Source organism: Camelus ferus, chromosome 8 (genome assembly GCF_009834535.1).
Source record: "Camelus ferus isolate YT-003-E chromosome 8, BCGSAC_Cfer_1.0, whole genome shotgun sequence".
NCBI lineage: Eukaryota > Metazoa > Chordata > Mammalia > Artiodactyla > Camelidae > Camelus > Camelus ferus.
In genome coordinates, this window is record NC_045703.1 from 51,326,868 (window position 1) to 51,342,583 (window position 15,716).

General features: G+C 40.4%; 1 protein-coding gene across 1 annotated transcript; it reads right to left on the bottom strand.

Annotated features, from left to right (window-relative positions):
• Window positions 1–2,367: 2,367 nt before the first annotated feature.
• PERP (p53 apoptosis effector related to PMP22) lies at window positions 2,368–14,615 on the bottom strand. Its single transcript, XM_006188490.3, has 3 exons — window positions 14,229–14,615; window positions 4,482–4,622; window positions 2,368–3,862 (listed from the first exon to the last, which is right to left on the bottom strand). Exons 1-3 carry the CDS (start codon window positions 14,440–14,442, stop codon window positions 3,636–3,638), a joined length of 582 nt encoding a protein of 193 aa, XP_006188552.2. The 5' UTR covers window positions 14,443–14,615; the 3' UTR covers window positions 2,368–3,635.
• Between the last annotated feature and the right edge of the window lie 1,101 nt (window positions 14,616–15,716).

A 15,716-nucleotide genomic window follows, 5' to 3' on the forward strand; every position in this document is an offset into this window, starting at 1 on the left:
CCAACTCGGGTTTATTCTGGTGGCAGCTTCACTGCTGTATTGACGATGTCACTCATTTCTCATCTGCCAGAAATTTGACAAATTCTCTGGTTAGCTGATATATCCCTCTTTGGTTATGGATTTATTTCCTCTGGCACTTGTTTCCTATTCTACACTTTTTTCTATACTGGTCCGAAGTGATTGTTTAATTGAGTTCCTTCCATATTGAATCAGAAGCTCTCTGTTAGATAGATAAAGATCTTCTAGGCTTCAGGGTTACTTAGCTTCATGATAGAGTTTGCATGCATTCATTTAGTAGTTCTTCCAGTTAAAGGAATATTCTCTAATTTTTCAATGAAAGAAAAAAATTCCATCACAATAATAAGAAGATATTAATTACCATGTCTAGTTATGAAAAAACACACCAAAAAATAGCATCACTTTACCCTTTGTCCTTTTCCCAAGAATATTTGAGTAATTTAACAAATGAGCAGATACACATACAAACACACTGAGTCGGAGAAGTCTGAAGGAAACAGGATCATTGCAATCATTTTACAGATGAGGTTATGAGACAGGAGGAGGAGTAAACAGCACAAGCCATGAACTCCTGCGCTGCTAGCAAGAGCTAACAAAGGGATGAGACTCAAATATGCCCTTTCAGGTGTCCCTGGGAAAACAAAAGTCCATTCAGCATTTGTGTTTATTAATAGGATGGTCAGCAGGAGTTTGTAGCAAAAATCAACCTAATTATGCAACACTGTAAACTGACTATACTTCAATTTAAAAAAGAAGAAAGCAAATGAAAAAAAAAAATCAACCTAATTAAGTTATGACTGTTTTTCCATTGTTTTCATTCCCTTTAAAAGGAAAGCCTCTCCAACTTTAATGTCAGTCCTGCAGAATACGGTTTTGAAGCTAAAAGGAATTCCACTCTGTAGTTACCTCGTGTGACAACTGACAGTCCTTGACACGTTACCTCTTTGTTACAGTCAGCAGTAAACGGCTCTTGGCAGATCTGACTACTTAATAGTGTGAGCGTGAGATAATTGTTCGGGAACTGCTTGTTTCAAGGGTGGGGAATTCTTCATCTAATTACAGAGCCAGAAACCACCTCAGCTTTATCACCACAGGAAATCGCATGCAAGCATTGTTAGCTTCAGGTGGCTGGCTTCTTGGTCAAATTCTTCATACTCTCCAGAATTCCCTGGAATTCTCTTGCTCTGTTTATGGCCCACAGGTATGTGTCCTAATGAATGTGAACTCACAAGGAAAGGAAGATCTCCTCACTGGTACAAGGCTGAAAGAAGCGGAACATTTTTAATCAAAATAATGATGCTTCGTGTGTCTCTGTCACAAATATTTCAGTTGAAATTGCTTCTGTTAATACAGATCATTGGTTCCAGGAAGTTGCATTTTCCCTAAGTGTGTATCATTAGGGTCTAGCGTGTTATTTATTGAGGAGGGGAAGAAGAAAGTTGGACAGGAAATAATAATCCAAAGACAAGAATGCTTGCTTCAGAGAACCTATACCTAAGAGTCATTTTCATGTCTAATGGGAGACCCAGTTTTTTAATCTCTCAATATCCATGATCTTCTTGATTTAGCTGTGCTATTATTTTAGAAGACAGCATTTTAAACATCGTTAATGGTCACTTCAAATCCTCTGACACAGATTTTTTGAAAAATTTTGGTGTAAATAATCCTCCAGATTTCTGTGGATTTATGATGGGAACCCCTCACCTCAAATGTTGAAAAGGATAGAAGGAAAATTCATGCCTAAGGACCAACTGGCTGGCAGAAGCACTAAGAAGAAATATCCTCATTCTTCCGCCATGCTACTCTGAAACCCTTCTTCACATTTATATATACCAGAGTAGAATTAACCCATGAGCCATGGTGGGAAAAAAAGCTACCAACCAGAAGATGGAAGATGGACAAGAGGAAAAGAAGTAAAGAAAATGCTTGCTGGCCCATGACCTGAATGGAAGAAGATTCCATCTCAAGCATAAGTTGTGCCACAGAAGATGGGAGAAGGAGGAACCATCAGCTAAACTACACTGAAGTTCCCTGGCGTCCAGACCTACCAGAAAGCTCTTAGTCTGTTTACCTCTGGTGGCAGCACTGGATAATACTGTTTGATATCTGTGTCCTGGGCATTGGTCATTGAGCAGGGAGTGTACTACCAGAATCCATTTAAGTTCATTCAAAAAATTGGGTTGTTGTTTTTTTTTAATGCTCACCTGAAATAAGCAAGACCCTTAAAACTAAGAAAAAGCATCTTTTCATTTTATCCGGGGTTCCACTCGAAACATCTTTTAAAAATTCCCTTCCCCCGATTTTGGGGGGGGCGGGGGGAAACAAAACCAAACAACTGCAAACTAGAAACAAGATTAGAACACCTGGTTTATTGGGAAGAAATCATTATGAAAACTGCAACTGTTTATTTTCACAACTTACAAAATAATAATTTGATATATAAAATGAATTGGTTTTCATTAGGTAAGTACAAATAGTAAAAAAAAAATAATAATCCATGCATATATCATGTTTGCCATTCAGAGAAATCCCATATCCCTGAATTCTCCTGTTGCATGTTTTACATCAGATATTTTAAATCTGTTTGTCAAGGAAAGCCAGGTTTTCAGCTCTATTTCACTTTTTGCTTACAGTTGCAATCTATCAGAAGCTGTGTCTATATGATTAGAGTCCAGTCAAACCTAAGATGAAAAATTCAAGCCATTTCTTCTCTTTAGGCTGTTGTAATGTACTTTTGTGATAGGAATGGCCCTTCTAATGCTTTCCTGAACAACCTAATCATATCCATCAGTCATGATGAATTAGACCAGTCCATCTTCAATCCAGCCTACTCTGGTCTAGAACATATAGACACCAAACAGTACTAACATAGCATTTTACCGCACCCCAACCCTATAAACCCCCTTTAAAAGAGAAATTTTCATCTTAACATTTCACTACTTAAGTACACCTTACTACTGCAACAGGCTTTGGTCGTGAAAGAATACTTTCCTAGATGCCATATCAAGTTACTGGGAAGCTGAGCCCCAAATCAGTTATTCACGATATTAATTAGAAATGCTCACAAATGATATGCATTTAGGAAACTATTGTGCATCTTTAAAGAGCTGAGGGCTTGAAAACAGTATTCGTTTTTTGCATTTCTTTTAGGATATTTGCTCACTGACAATTTTTTACCAATATCGCCCTCCTCTCCTGAGCCCTTAATAGACCCAGTCCATTCCATCTGGGAAAAACAGAAATCTGATCAGATTACTTAAATCTTTGAAGCCTTCTCATTTTTACCTTATAAATTATGTGGTAAGTTTCATACTCATATTCTTTTACAAATGCCATATAAATGATATGTATAGTTACAAGGAAATATTGGCATATTATAGGTAATTCGTTAAAAGAAGTCAGTCTTATTTAACTCTACAAAACACATATAAAAGATGAATATGAAACTATCACACCACTTAAAAAATATTTTTCTCCCAAATCACTTTAGCATTTTGAGTAGAGTTTAATGATATGACACCGCCCCCCCAAAACAGGTTCAAAGTCTTCCGGGGAAAACAGTTTCTTTCTCTGGAATCATCTCGGCAGCAGCGATTTTCTCCTGCTCATTCCCCACCTTAGGCGGATGTGTAGAAGTACCTGGGCTTGGCGTTGCCCAGGAGGTCATCTTCATAGTTGGGGAGGCAACAGAAGAAGAAGGCACAGCCGATCATGATAATCGTGGCCGCCCACCCGAAGCCGTAGGCCCAGTTATAGATGTAAGTGACACCAACGTTGGCGTGCAGGTTGAAGGTCTGGGTGTACTTCACAGGGTAGATTACCAGGGAGATGATCTGGAACACAGCTAAAAGGAAGGGGAAAAATCCCAAAGTAAGAATGCATGGAGGAATGAATGTGTGCAAATGATAGATTAACTTCCTCTTCCACAACATTTCTGCCTTAAAATAAGTGTTAAACCCACCTCAATAATGCTGATAAAAGGGGCTTAGGGGAATTTAGTTAATCATGATCCAAAAGAGATGACTGAATTTTGCATATCAGAGATGCCTGGCACTGAGCAGAATACTGACAGAAAATTAGAAAGTCACTCCATATTAGGTGTGTGTTATTTATACTAAAGCAAAAAGTGCAAAATTTGGGGTACAACAGCAAGCAGGATGGTAAAGAAGAGCCTACTTTTTCATTTTTGCATCTCCTATGCCAAATACATAAGTTAATATTTTTAGTGTTAGCAAAAATAATATATATGCCTACACATGTGCGTGCACACAGGTCTACGAGTCCAGGAGAATGAAAGGGATTCAGAACTTAAAACACATCTCTCCTCGCTTACTTCTGCCTTTGGTGACACATTTTCCAAGAACAGATCAGGAACTGTATTGCCAGGATCTTCTTTTGTGGACTGGATGTTACTATGCTGATGTCCACTGCAGAAAGGAATAAAGAATTGCTGACAGTCTTACCAGCCAGGGCCAGCAGGCCTCCGATCACTCTCAGGAAGACAAGCATTTGGGGTCCACAGAGGGCAAAGAAGGAGAGGATGAAACAGATCACCAGGATGATAAATCCACAGAGGAGCATGGCAGCAGCTGCCCTCCCCCACGCTACAAAAAAAAAAAAAAAAAAGAAACAGCAATTAGTAAGACAGCCATGCCAAATTTAAAAGTTCCTTATCAAAGCATCAATAGGGTTTTTTGTTTGTTTGTTTCTACTAATTATATTTGGGTGGAAAGACAGTTTCTCTCTTGACAATACTTAAGCATCTCCATATTTTAAGGGAAGAATGGGCAATTCATAGGTCAGACATTAACATACTGACATGCAGTAATGCCTTCTCCCCTGGGTTTTGGGACGAATGTTTGTGTCTCTGAAATGAGATTTAAATTTCTTTTGTTAAACTATATCTCATTTGGTAAACTGGCCATATAAACAGGTATAATGAGAAGATTCACTCGAGTCCTACCACCACACGCCCACGGTAAGTATTTTTGATACTGAACAATTCAAAATACAATCTCTTCCAGAACTATTTCAAATACCTTTAAAGGGATCTTTGTTCTATGTTAAAGTTTGGTTCCAGGCAAACATAATCACTGGAAACATAGTACTTATGACTAAGCAGAGATATGAAATAAAACAATTTAATTGTAAAGTAGCTGTGATGTATATAACAAGTTTCCATGCAAACAACCTTTCTAAAATTTTGCCTAAATTTTAACTTCTGAACTATTCAGAATTTACTATGAGTGATATGGACCCCAAAACAAGCAGGATGAGGTGGAAACTGAGCTGTAGGTTTGAAGAGCTATTTGCGCAGCTCCAGCCCTGCGTCCTTCTGCTCTGACCTGTGGCAAGAGAAGCGCCATGACACCCAAGCTAAGGATTCCAGCCAGTTGTGCTTACTGTTCAAAGTACACTGATTTTTAAAATCTGCCCACATAACCTGCCCTCTCGAGGCGGGAACTAACATTTATGAAGTAATCACACTGCCAGGCCCGGGGCTACGAACCGGACATACCTTAGCTCACTGAATCCTCATAATAACTTTTTAAGGTTCACACTATGTTAGCATTTATTTCTATTTGAGAAGTGAGGTGACACTAAGGCGTTGAGAGTTCAAATAACCTGCCCATAGCCACAGAGCTGGCAAGCCGGGTTGACTTCCAGCCTGTCTGAATCCAGAACATGACTCTTTTATTTTTTTTTAAGATATAATGTGTATACCATAAAATTCATCTGTTTAAAGTGTACACAATTCAGGAGGTTTTACTATATTCACAGTGTTGTGCAACCATCACTGCTTACAGTTCCAAAATTTTCATCACTCCATAAGGAAACCCCATGTCCGCTAGCAGTCACCCCCTCCTTCCTTCAGTTTCCCACATCCACTAATCTACTTTGTCTCTATAAATTTGCCTAATTCTGGACATTTCATATAAAGGGAACTTTATACTAGGTGGCTTTTGTGACTGTCATGCTTTCACTTAGCATGACATGTTCCGGGTTCACCCCTGTGGTAGCATCATGTCCCTGTATTGCAGTCCTCTTTATAACCAGTAATTATTCTATTGGATGGCTAGCCCACGTTATGTTTATCCATTCATTCATTAATGGCGGAACAGGCACCATTAACCTATTTCTCTTTACTGCATTTGAAAAGGAGAGTCGTGTGCTCCTCTGCCCCTGGTTCTACTCCTTCCTACGCTAACACAGCTCTGCTGACAAATGGAACCTCACTAAATTCTCGCTCATCAGACTGGTCAACGTCAAGCAAAGATAATCAATAGCAGAAAGGACAAGGGCTTTGGGGCCAAGTGGACCTCATTATCCTCTGCCTCTGCCACCTGTTAGCCATTGTCAGTCTGCATGTCTATCAACCAAGGCTAAGATGCCTTATTTTAAGATGATTGTGAGGATGAGAGTTCTTGTGCGAAAAGTCATGGAGCTCTTAATTCACCCTCACTGTTCAACAATTTCCTCATGGACTCCTACAGCTTTCTCCAGTACCTCAATTTTTCATTTCATTCGACGTTCACAAGGTTTTACGCTGTCACGTGAAGACTGGTCCTCAGTTCTCCACTGCATGTTTATATCTTCAATTCTTAGAGACAGACCTGCGCTAAGGTCCCCTGTTCCCTTCTCCAGGCCCACGCTCCCTCCAAATCTTCCTCCGGAGTCATGAATGACTGGGGCATAGTAGGTAATTAAGGAGAAGGCATAGGCTCAAAATTTTTTTTACATGCTCAAATACCACGTTTTCACATAAATTATCCCTCAGTGGCACTGGTCAGGATGTGCGTTCTTCAACCTGCACTGACTTGTGTGTGAGATGGTACACAAGTGGGTCTAGTTTTATATTTATAATTTTTATTACTTTCCTCCAAGTCTTGCTCTTCCTATGCGATCAATAAGAGATTTTAGGACCAAGGTAAAATAGAACGTTTTATTTTAAAATAGATATGGATGGGGGGGAGGGTATAGCTCAGTGGCAGAGTGTGTGCTTAACATGCACGAGGTCCTGGGTTCAATCCCCAATACCTCCATTAAAATTAATTAATTAATTAAAACCTAATTACCCCCCCACAAAAAAAAATTTATAAAAAAAAATAAAATAGACATAAAGCCAAAATGTGAAATTAAGTCTCTTTTCTCACATTTGTCTCCTCCCTTCGAGTAAAATAACTTTCCAGGGAAGAGAGACCATGCTTTGGAAAGAACATTAATTAATCAGACCATCTCAAAGTCTAGTCCATAGACCATTGACTCAATAATCATCAGTGTGCTTATAAAAATACAGATTCCTGTGCTCCCTCCAGACATATGGACTCAGAGCTGGAAAGGTAATGCCCAAGAATCTGCATTTTACTAGTATTTCTTACATTTATAAAGTTAGAAAACAATTAAGATAGATGATAATCTCCTTATAAAAACAGATGCTGCACTGCCAAAAAGGGGCATGTAACTTTCAGTATGTGACCCGCTGTCACTTACATATAGATTTTTATGGCAAACGCCAATCATTAAATTCAAATAAATATAATAATTCAATTAAAATAAGCAGACACTGATTTTTCTTTTTAAACTGAATTCACAGGTTTGAAACTGCACAAAGAAAAGGCAACAAAGCTGTATGAGCATGCAGAGGAATGCAAAGTTAATGAAGATAAATTGTACAGCAGAATGTGTTTTCAATAAAAACAGGAAAAACATCCAACAGGGAACATATTTAATAATCAAACGTTGACAATTGCAGATTAAGGTTTTAAAGGTACAGTTAAATAAACTGTGTATGATATTGCTATAAAGAGTCGGATCAATCATTTTGCCTGTTTATTTAAGGAAGATCAATGCAAAATTAGATTACTGCTATTATCTCTTCCTCTGAGGTTACAGCTGAGGTGTAATTTTCACTTAGTTTCAGGTACTTGAAAGGAATTAAATAAAAGAAATAGTAAGCCAATTCATCTAACCTAAAACCAACAAGTGAATATAAACAGATCATTTTAAGAACTTTATCTATGCTATGTTAAATCGGCTCGATTAACGTCTTGCTTATTTAAAACGCTGAGTCTAAAAGAAATCAAAATGGAAAATTAAGCAACGTTTTGTCTGGAGAAAGGCTGCTTTGGAAGTGAAGCGTGTAAAACCTGCTCCTTGTAGCGTGGAAACACCCACGTTGAATCATTTAACAATCATTTAAGATAGAAATCCTGACATGGCTCTGAAGGTCCTGACTGATGGGTAAAAAGTAAGGCAACTTGACGTTTCATGTCAGCAACTCAATTTCTGGTGGACAGTGTAATGTTTCAGGCATTCATATACATACATGTATTCCTTTGCATATTCTTTTCCATTATAAGTTACTACAAGATATTGAATATAGTTCCTTGTGCTATGCAGTACAAACTTGTTGTTTATCTATTTTATATGTAGTAGTTAGTATCTGCAAATGTTGAACTCCCAATTTATCCCTTCCAACCCCCTTTCCCCTCAGTAACTGTAAGTTTGTTTACTATGTGAGTCTGCTTCTATTTTGTAAATAAGTTCATTTGTGTCTTTTTTTTTTATCTTCCACATATGAGTGATATCATATGTTACTTTTCTTTCTCTTTCTGGCTTACTTCACTTAGAATGACGATCTCCAGGTCCATCCATGTTGCTGCCAATGGCATTACTCTTTTTCATGGCTGAATAGTATTCTATCATATAAATATACCAAAACTTCTTTATCCAGTCATCTGTTGATGGACATTTAGGTTGTTTCCATGGAAGAATATCAACTTTGAACACTTATCCTAGATCTACTTCTTTCATGATTCCACAGATGGTCCTCAGTTCCTTGAAGACAGACTGTCCACCTTCATCTATTCCAAAGACAAGTCTGTCCTTCATTAAAATTTTTACACTTAATGTTATTGCCTTTCCTAATCTGCATTTTACTGATATTTCTTACGTGCAAACTAAAATTTGAGAATAACTAAGATAGATGATTAATCTTATAAAAACAGATGTAGCCTTGCCAAAAAGGAGCATGTAACTTTCCGTATGTGACCCACTGTCAATTAGTCTCATTTCTATGGATCTTTTTATGGCTACTGCCAATCATTAAGTTGAATTAAGTGCAATCATTAAATTCAAATAAGCAGAATTTGTGTGTGTGTGCACACATGTGTGTGTGCGCGCGCGCACGAGCACGCGCGTGCAGGAGAGTCAGGGAAGATTCTGTCAATTATCTTCCTTTGAATTGAAACAATAGAAGCATTCTGTAGTCCAAGTAAACAGTTTCTATGTAGGAATGCTTTTTGTTTGTTTTGTTTCCTTAAGAGAAGAAATTTGATGTTTTTTATCTATAATTTTTTCTGTCCTAAGTTTATTTTCTAAGTATTGCTCAAATAAGTTCATGTTTCAAAGAAATCAGCAACATTATAAACCTACTTATAAAGAAGATTCATTCAAGATCCATTTAGATGAAGAATGGCTTATCAAATTTTGCTACCTCTTGCAAAGACTCAGCATTAAATCAACAACATGGAAATCATCACCTATTCATCTATTAACAATACTGAAAGCCCCACCTAGTGAATCGGAGATTTTGTCAGATTTCTTTCTATTGTTTCTATAGGGTTTTTTATGTCATACACAAGCAGAAATGAAAACTGGATGAGCCCACAATTGAAAAAATAAAAAAGACACCGCCTACAAATAAACATAAGCAGGGGTGGATGACACATTCAAAGAGGTTGTTGCATATTCAATGAGGAAGAAATCTGCATTATTAAGGCCAGGGCTTCTGTAACTTAGAAGTGCATTGTTAAAATATAGATTCCAGTTCAGAAGGTGGGGCCTGACACTGAGTGTCCAATAACCTCCCAAGTAACGCTGGTGCTGCGGGTCTGCGACACTTTGAGTAGCAAAAACCTAGAGGACCACTCATCACAAGCCTCCAAAAAAAAAAATCAACATAGAAAGAAGCGATTCTGCAGAAGTTTTGGAAGGTGGGAAAGGAATGGTTTGAAGGAGGAATGATGGCGGGGTCACAGGGGAGAGATTCCACAGTAGGTGTGAGATTCTTTGCATGCTCCACATTTTCCTCTGACACTGAGCCAGATGAGAACTCTTTCCCCACTGGTTCTTATGGAACTATGATACTTGACTCCTTTATGATCTTATGTGAATTCAGACAAGATACTCTCAAATGGAATCTACCCTCAAATGTTTGAAAGTATGTCCGCTGGAAGATGGGCTGGAAAGTAGAATTTACAGAGAAGCACATTTCAGCTCTGCTGGTGTGAGAGAGCTACACACAAATAGCATTGTGGAGAGAAGGGAGTTAAACTGCTGAACAAAGAGAAGGAGTTCAGATCAGTCAGGGGTGATGCTGATGGGGGCTCTGGAGAAAGCCTGAGTAGCTGGACCCTAATCCCCCCTAATTCTAGCAGCCTGGGAGTCTGCCTGTTACAGGGAGCAGACAAGTTCGGTCACTAAAAAGGAATTGAGGCTTTTGAGTGGTTGCTGCTAAGTGCAGCAAATGTGGAGTAAACGGGGCAAGATTACCAGTTCCCAGCCTTTCAGCTTTTATAAATCAATATACATATTTTTTTTTAGTTATAAAAAAATCAATTGAGTGGCCAACTTTTTGTTTTGCTATATAAGAATGTGAATACATGCCCACAAAGATGAATCTATCTTCTAATGCCTAATTTCATAAAATAGGCACATTTGAATACTTCATCCTGCCCCCCTAAAAAGCCACAAAAACAATCTCAAAATGAAATCCTAGAAGGTGAATTTAGCCTAATGTGAACCTACTAACTTCGTATTTATTTTTCGCATTTGCTGTATATTTTTATGCACCACAGGGCTAGGTCTAAAAATATTTCAGATAATAATCTGATTCGTTGACTTATCCAAGGCTGATTTCCTGTGAAAGACATCCCATGCATACTGTGGTATCTTTGGTAAAAATGAGGCTCTGCATTTCTGGAGTTCAGATCCAAGGCAAAGGCTCTCTCTCCAGCGCTGCCACACTGGTTGCCCACTGTCATTCCTGGAGCATAAATTCATCTCAATTATCCCAGTAACTTATCCATAACCTTATCTTCATTAGTCTCCATCCTGATGAGTCAGAGCTTACTTTAGGACTTGAAATCTCTATCGCTGACACTGAAAATATCCGCCTGATATACTCTCAAAACTGGAAAAGAAGCTGCCAGCAGTGCAAAAATCATATGTGTGAACATGGATTCAAATTTAATTCTGCATTTCATTTATGCATGGCATTTGAATGATCATTTCAATGTTTAAATCTAGATTTTCTTTTCCTGTTTTGAGGAACAGAAGCCATGACTTTTTAAGAATTCAAACAAGTATTTGTATTTAGTTGTCACTATTTTGTAAAAGAAAGTATTCAGTGTATAATGTGGTTCATTGATGAAAAATGAGGTGATACAGTAATCTGAAATTCTTTTAAAAATTGTTAATGACAGTGACAAATATAACATTCTGCTTTTTACATAATTCTAAGGAACTATTTATTGAATATATTGCTGATACTCACCAGGATTAACCCACTTACATCTTTACTACCAAAATGAACATATTAATGTTATAAATATCAGCTAATAAAAGAGAGAGTGAAGCACGTTGTAATGAAAAGGGATACTTTCTTAGTAGTTACAGTGGTAAATCACAAGATTTATTTTCTAGTACATAGCAAGAAGTTTTTGAACAGTGGAAGTCCACACTTAATTCTCTATATTGAGATATTTTAATTATTAATTAGAGCCATCAACCTCAATCCTTGTGTTTGTACATACGTGGGAGGATGGGTAAACTGCATGCTACATTTTAGATCAAGTATGACCTCATGTGAATATGTATGGTTTTCAGCAAGGCTGACTGAAGCTATCTGAAAATCTCAAGTGTTAGAGACGCCTAGAAAAGGCCCTACAGCGTGGGACTACACAAGTCCTACACCTGTGAGACAAAACCAGCCAACAGTCCAAGGCAGGGGGGGGAGCGGAAGTATAATAACTACCCCAACTCATCTTTTACTTAATAGCCTGAGATGGGCCTCTCCTGCTGAATTCATAACTATTTTCTTTTTCTCATGGTCACCTAATGACAGTGGATGCTAGATTCATGATTTGATTCCAGGGCTTGAGCAAAAGCCACGTCTAACAGATTCTTGGCACTTAATTATCTATGCAAAGGCCGCAGGAATAATTAAATCGGAATGCAAAGGCCACCACCCATTTACGAAGATCTTTCCGGCTCCATCACAAAGGTAGTACTAGATTCCTCAAGACTCACTTCGAAAACTGACCTTTTCCGAAGACCAATATCTCTATCAAATGGAAACATAAACTATACACTGAATCCACGGTTTCTTTACAATTTAAAAAAAGTGAGTGCTTTAGACTCCTGTCTAATTAAAGTATTAAACTGAGAAACAAAACCTACTCACTCCCTTCTCTACACAAAGCACTGGATTTGGCCTGAGGTTGGAAGAGCCCCACCCTCGGAAGGTGAGTTCATCCTGCAAGTCAAAGAAAAGAAAAACTGCATTGTGTGTGTTTCGCAAGAGGGCTGTGGTCACAGCCAGAGCCTCGCAGGCCCGATCACGTCTCAGCAATTGTGCCGGCCCGGGTCCCGCCCACACCCCTCTCCCCGCCGCAGCCCCGGCCTGCTTAATCCACGTGCGGAGGGTTGCCCAGCGATTTGGGATCTGCCTTAGTCCTTGCAGTGAGATATGATTATCAAAATCTGTTTAAAAACACACCTATTAGATCTAGGCCTATTAGATCCCCTATGAGATACTGAACTCAAATGCATTTTAACTAGAAGATAACAGACATTATTTCAAAGAACTTAATTCCTTTCAAAACTCTAGCCGACATGGGGTAACACAAACCCTGGCAGGCGTGCTGTTTGCTTCCTATGAAAGGAAAAACACAGGCCTATGGAAAGTAGGAATTCCATATAGTCTTTACATTTTATTACCTGCTAATGAGGGCCATGCCTCTTTTGGAGGGAAAATTCCTTGTGGGAACTTTCCAGTCATTTCACAGTAGATAAATAAAGCACCAAGCCCCTGATACAGCGCCCCAGTAATAAACAAGAGTTTGGTTGGGAGCCACTTTGCGGGTGGGGGCACGTCAAAGATCCTAGATGAGAATGAAAAAAAAAAAAAAATAGCGTAGCCTTCCCTCTTTGTTTAAAACTATTAAACTGGATTGGTAAGGCCCCATTCAGCAGTATTTGGCTTTAAGCTTATGATTATGCTCATATTTAAACCCTTCTCTCCTGGACCCCACACACACCGCGAATCACAATAGACTCCAGCTGTCCTTCCCACTTATCTGTGAGCAGGGGGTGGCACCAGACCAGAGCAGCTCCTCTCTAGTACTGTCTATTAACAAGTGAGAGGACTGAGGCGTCCTTCATGCTGGAAAAGTAAAATACTCCAACTGTAATATAGTACATTTATCAACTCTGCTACATTTCGCTGGTGTAGATGTGTCTGCTTTTTAGGTTTCAAATCAATTCAAAATAAAGTTTTCTAAACAGCAATGCCAGGCTTAGGCCAAAAAGACACTCCCTAACGAGAACTAGCCTGAAGCATTAAACACCGCAGTATCTACTGAAATCATCACTGCTAAAACTCTGACTGAAAAGGCTTTTTTAATGGAAGAACTGCTTTCCCTTGATTAAAGGTAAACGAAGAATACATCAACACTGGGGAAGGTACGCTTTTTAAATACTTATATTTTAATTATAAGAACCAGAGGAGGCGGCGGCGAAATGGGAAGAAATTTCAGTAGGTCTCCAACAAAATATACTTCGTTGATTATATTTGCTCATCAAACCCCTGTCAAAAAGCTCAGATCATCTTTTACGCCTGACAGACCCTACAAAACATAGTCTGAACTAAGGGCCATTTTCTTCCAGCGTCGAGCCTGCTTTTGGCCACTCAAAGCTTAATTTTTTTTATTTTACTTTTTTATTTTTAATTTTACTGCTTTTATTTTGTTCGGGTCGGATTATGAACCTAAACGCTAGAGATTTTTGTTGAATCACCTTTTATCCCCGACCCTGTTTAATCCCTTCACGTGGGGCGGCTTCAGTAGGCCGCGCACTCCCAGGGCGCCAGGGCGCCAGCGCACACTCAAACGCCGGCGTGAGGGCTTCCCGGAGGCGGCGGCACTCACCATATTCCATGAGACTCAGGCAGCCTTCCTCGTAGGATCCGCTGCCGCCACCCTCCTCATTACATTTCCACCACAGCGAGGATGTCTCGATGTGGTTGCTCGACTGCAGCCATCCGCGGCCGGCCAGCGCAATGATGTCGAATGGGATGGCGCAGAGCAGGAGCAGGGGCAGGATCCACCTGCAGCGCTCGCAGGCCAGGCCGCAGCGCAGCATCTTGACGGTGGCGGCGCGGAGGAGAGCAGCGCGCGGGGCTCGGACGCCGGCGGAGAGTGGCCCTGGAGTGCGGGGAGCACGACAAAAGGGAAGAGGCCGCGGGGAGGCGGCTCCGGGAGGACGCGGCTCGGGGCTGGCCGCGGGGGCGCGGCGCTGGCCCCACCTAGATTCCGGTGACTCAGGGCGCGCCGCCCCGACCTGCCCGGCGGGGCCGGGCGCGCGCGGGGGGTGGGAGGCGGGACTGGGATCGGGTTACACCGGGTGTGGGTGGGCTTAACCCTGCCCGGAGCGACCTGGAGCCGCGGGGACCCGCAGCCTAGTTTCCCTCCTACTTGGTCGTCTCGCACCCAGTGCTTTACTTCTCAGTGCTTCAACGTGTACACATTTTAACCTGCGCATCACCAGCTAAATATTTGACCCCTGAGGTCTGATCATGGGTCTGATTTTCAACAATACCATATTTAAGTTTTGAGCCATTTGAGATGGGTGTTCATGTTGTACCTGGGTCATTGCTGCACTCCGTTTGGGTGCGTGTCCCGGACGCAGGAGCCAGTCCCTGATCCTTCCGGGCACTTCCTGCTGGGCTCCACCTCTGTACCTTGTACCATGGCTGCTTCAAACTCTTAACTGTTTACATCCCCGCCTTCCCCGCTGGGTTGCCAGCTCTTTGACCAAGAGGTTATGTTTTATTTCTCTGTGTATCCCTGGGGCCTAGCACCGTGTCTGGGTCCTAAGGGGAGCGCGATAAACATACTCTGCGTGAACACACTGAATTTGACAAATGTTTATTTCGGTCTTGAAAGCGCTTCATCCGGCTTCTCCAGATAAATTCACTTCCTGTCTGTGACAGTTCACTCCCTTTAACAAATCTCTACCTATTTAGAATCCACTTCCTCTACTATTTTTCATTTACTATTTTGAGGTTTCTCCTGAAAGGAGAGAAAGAGAGAGACAGAAAAAGAGAGAGAGACAGAGAGAGGAAGGAAGGAAGGAAGGAAGGAAAGAGTCATATATCAGCATGCAACAAGCTCCTAAAATCCCACCACCAGCGTCCTGGCCCTGCTTCTGTCACCGTCGTGACTCCTCAGGTGTGGCAGGGAGGGTGGGGTGCCAGCGGGGAGTGGCACTGAGGAGAAACAGTTTCTCCGTGTCCGCACCACTACAGCCTTGGGCGAATCATGAAGAACATCCAATGAGGGTATCATATCTTACCTTGTACCTCCAAAGATTTGTTCTGAATCACATCCTTTTTTATTGAAGTATTATTGATTTAC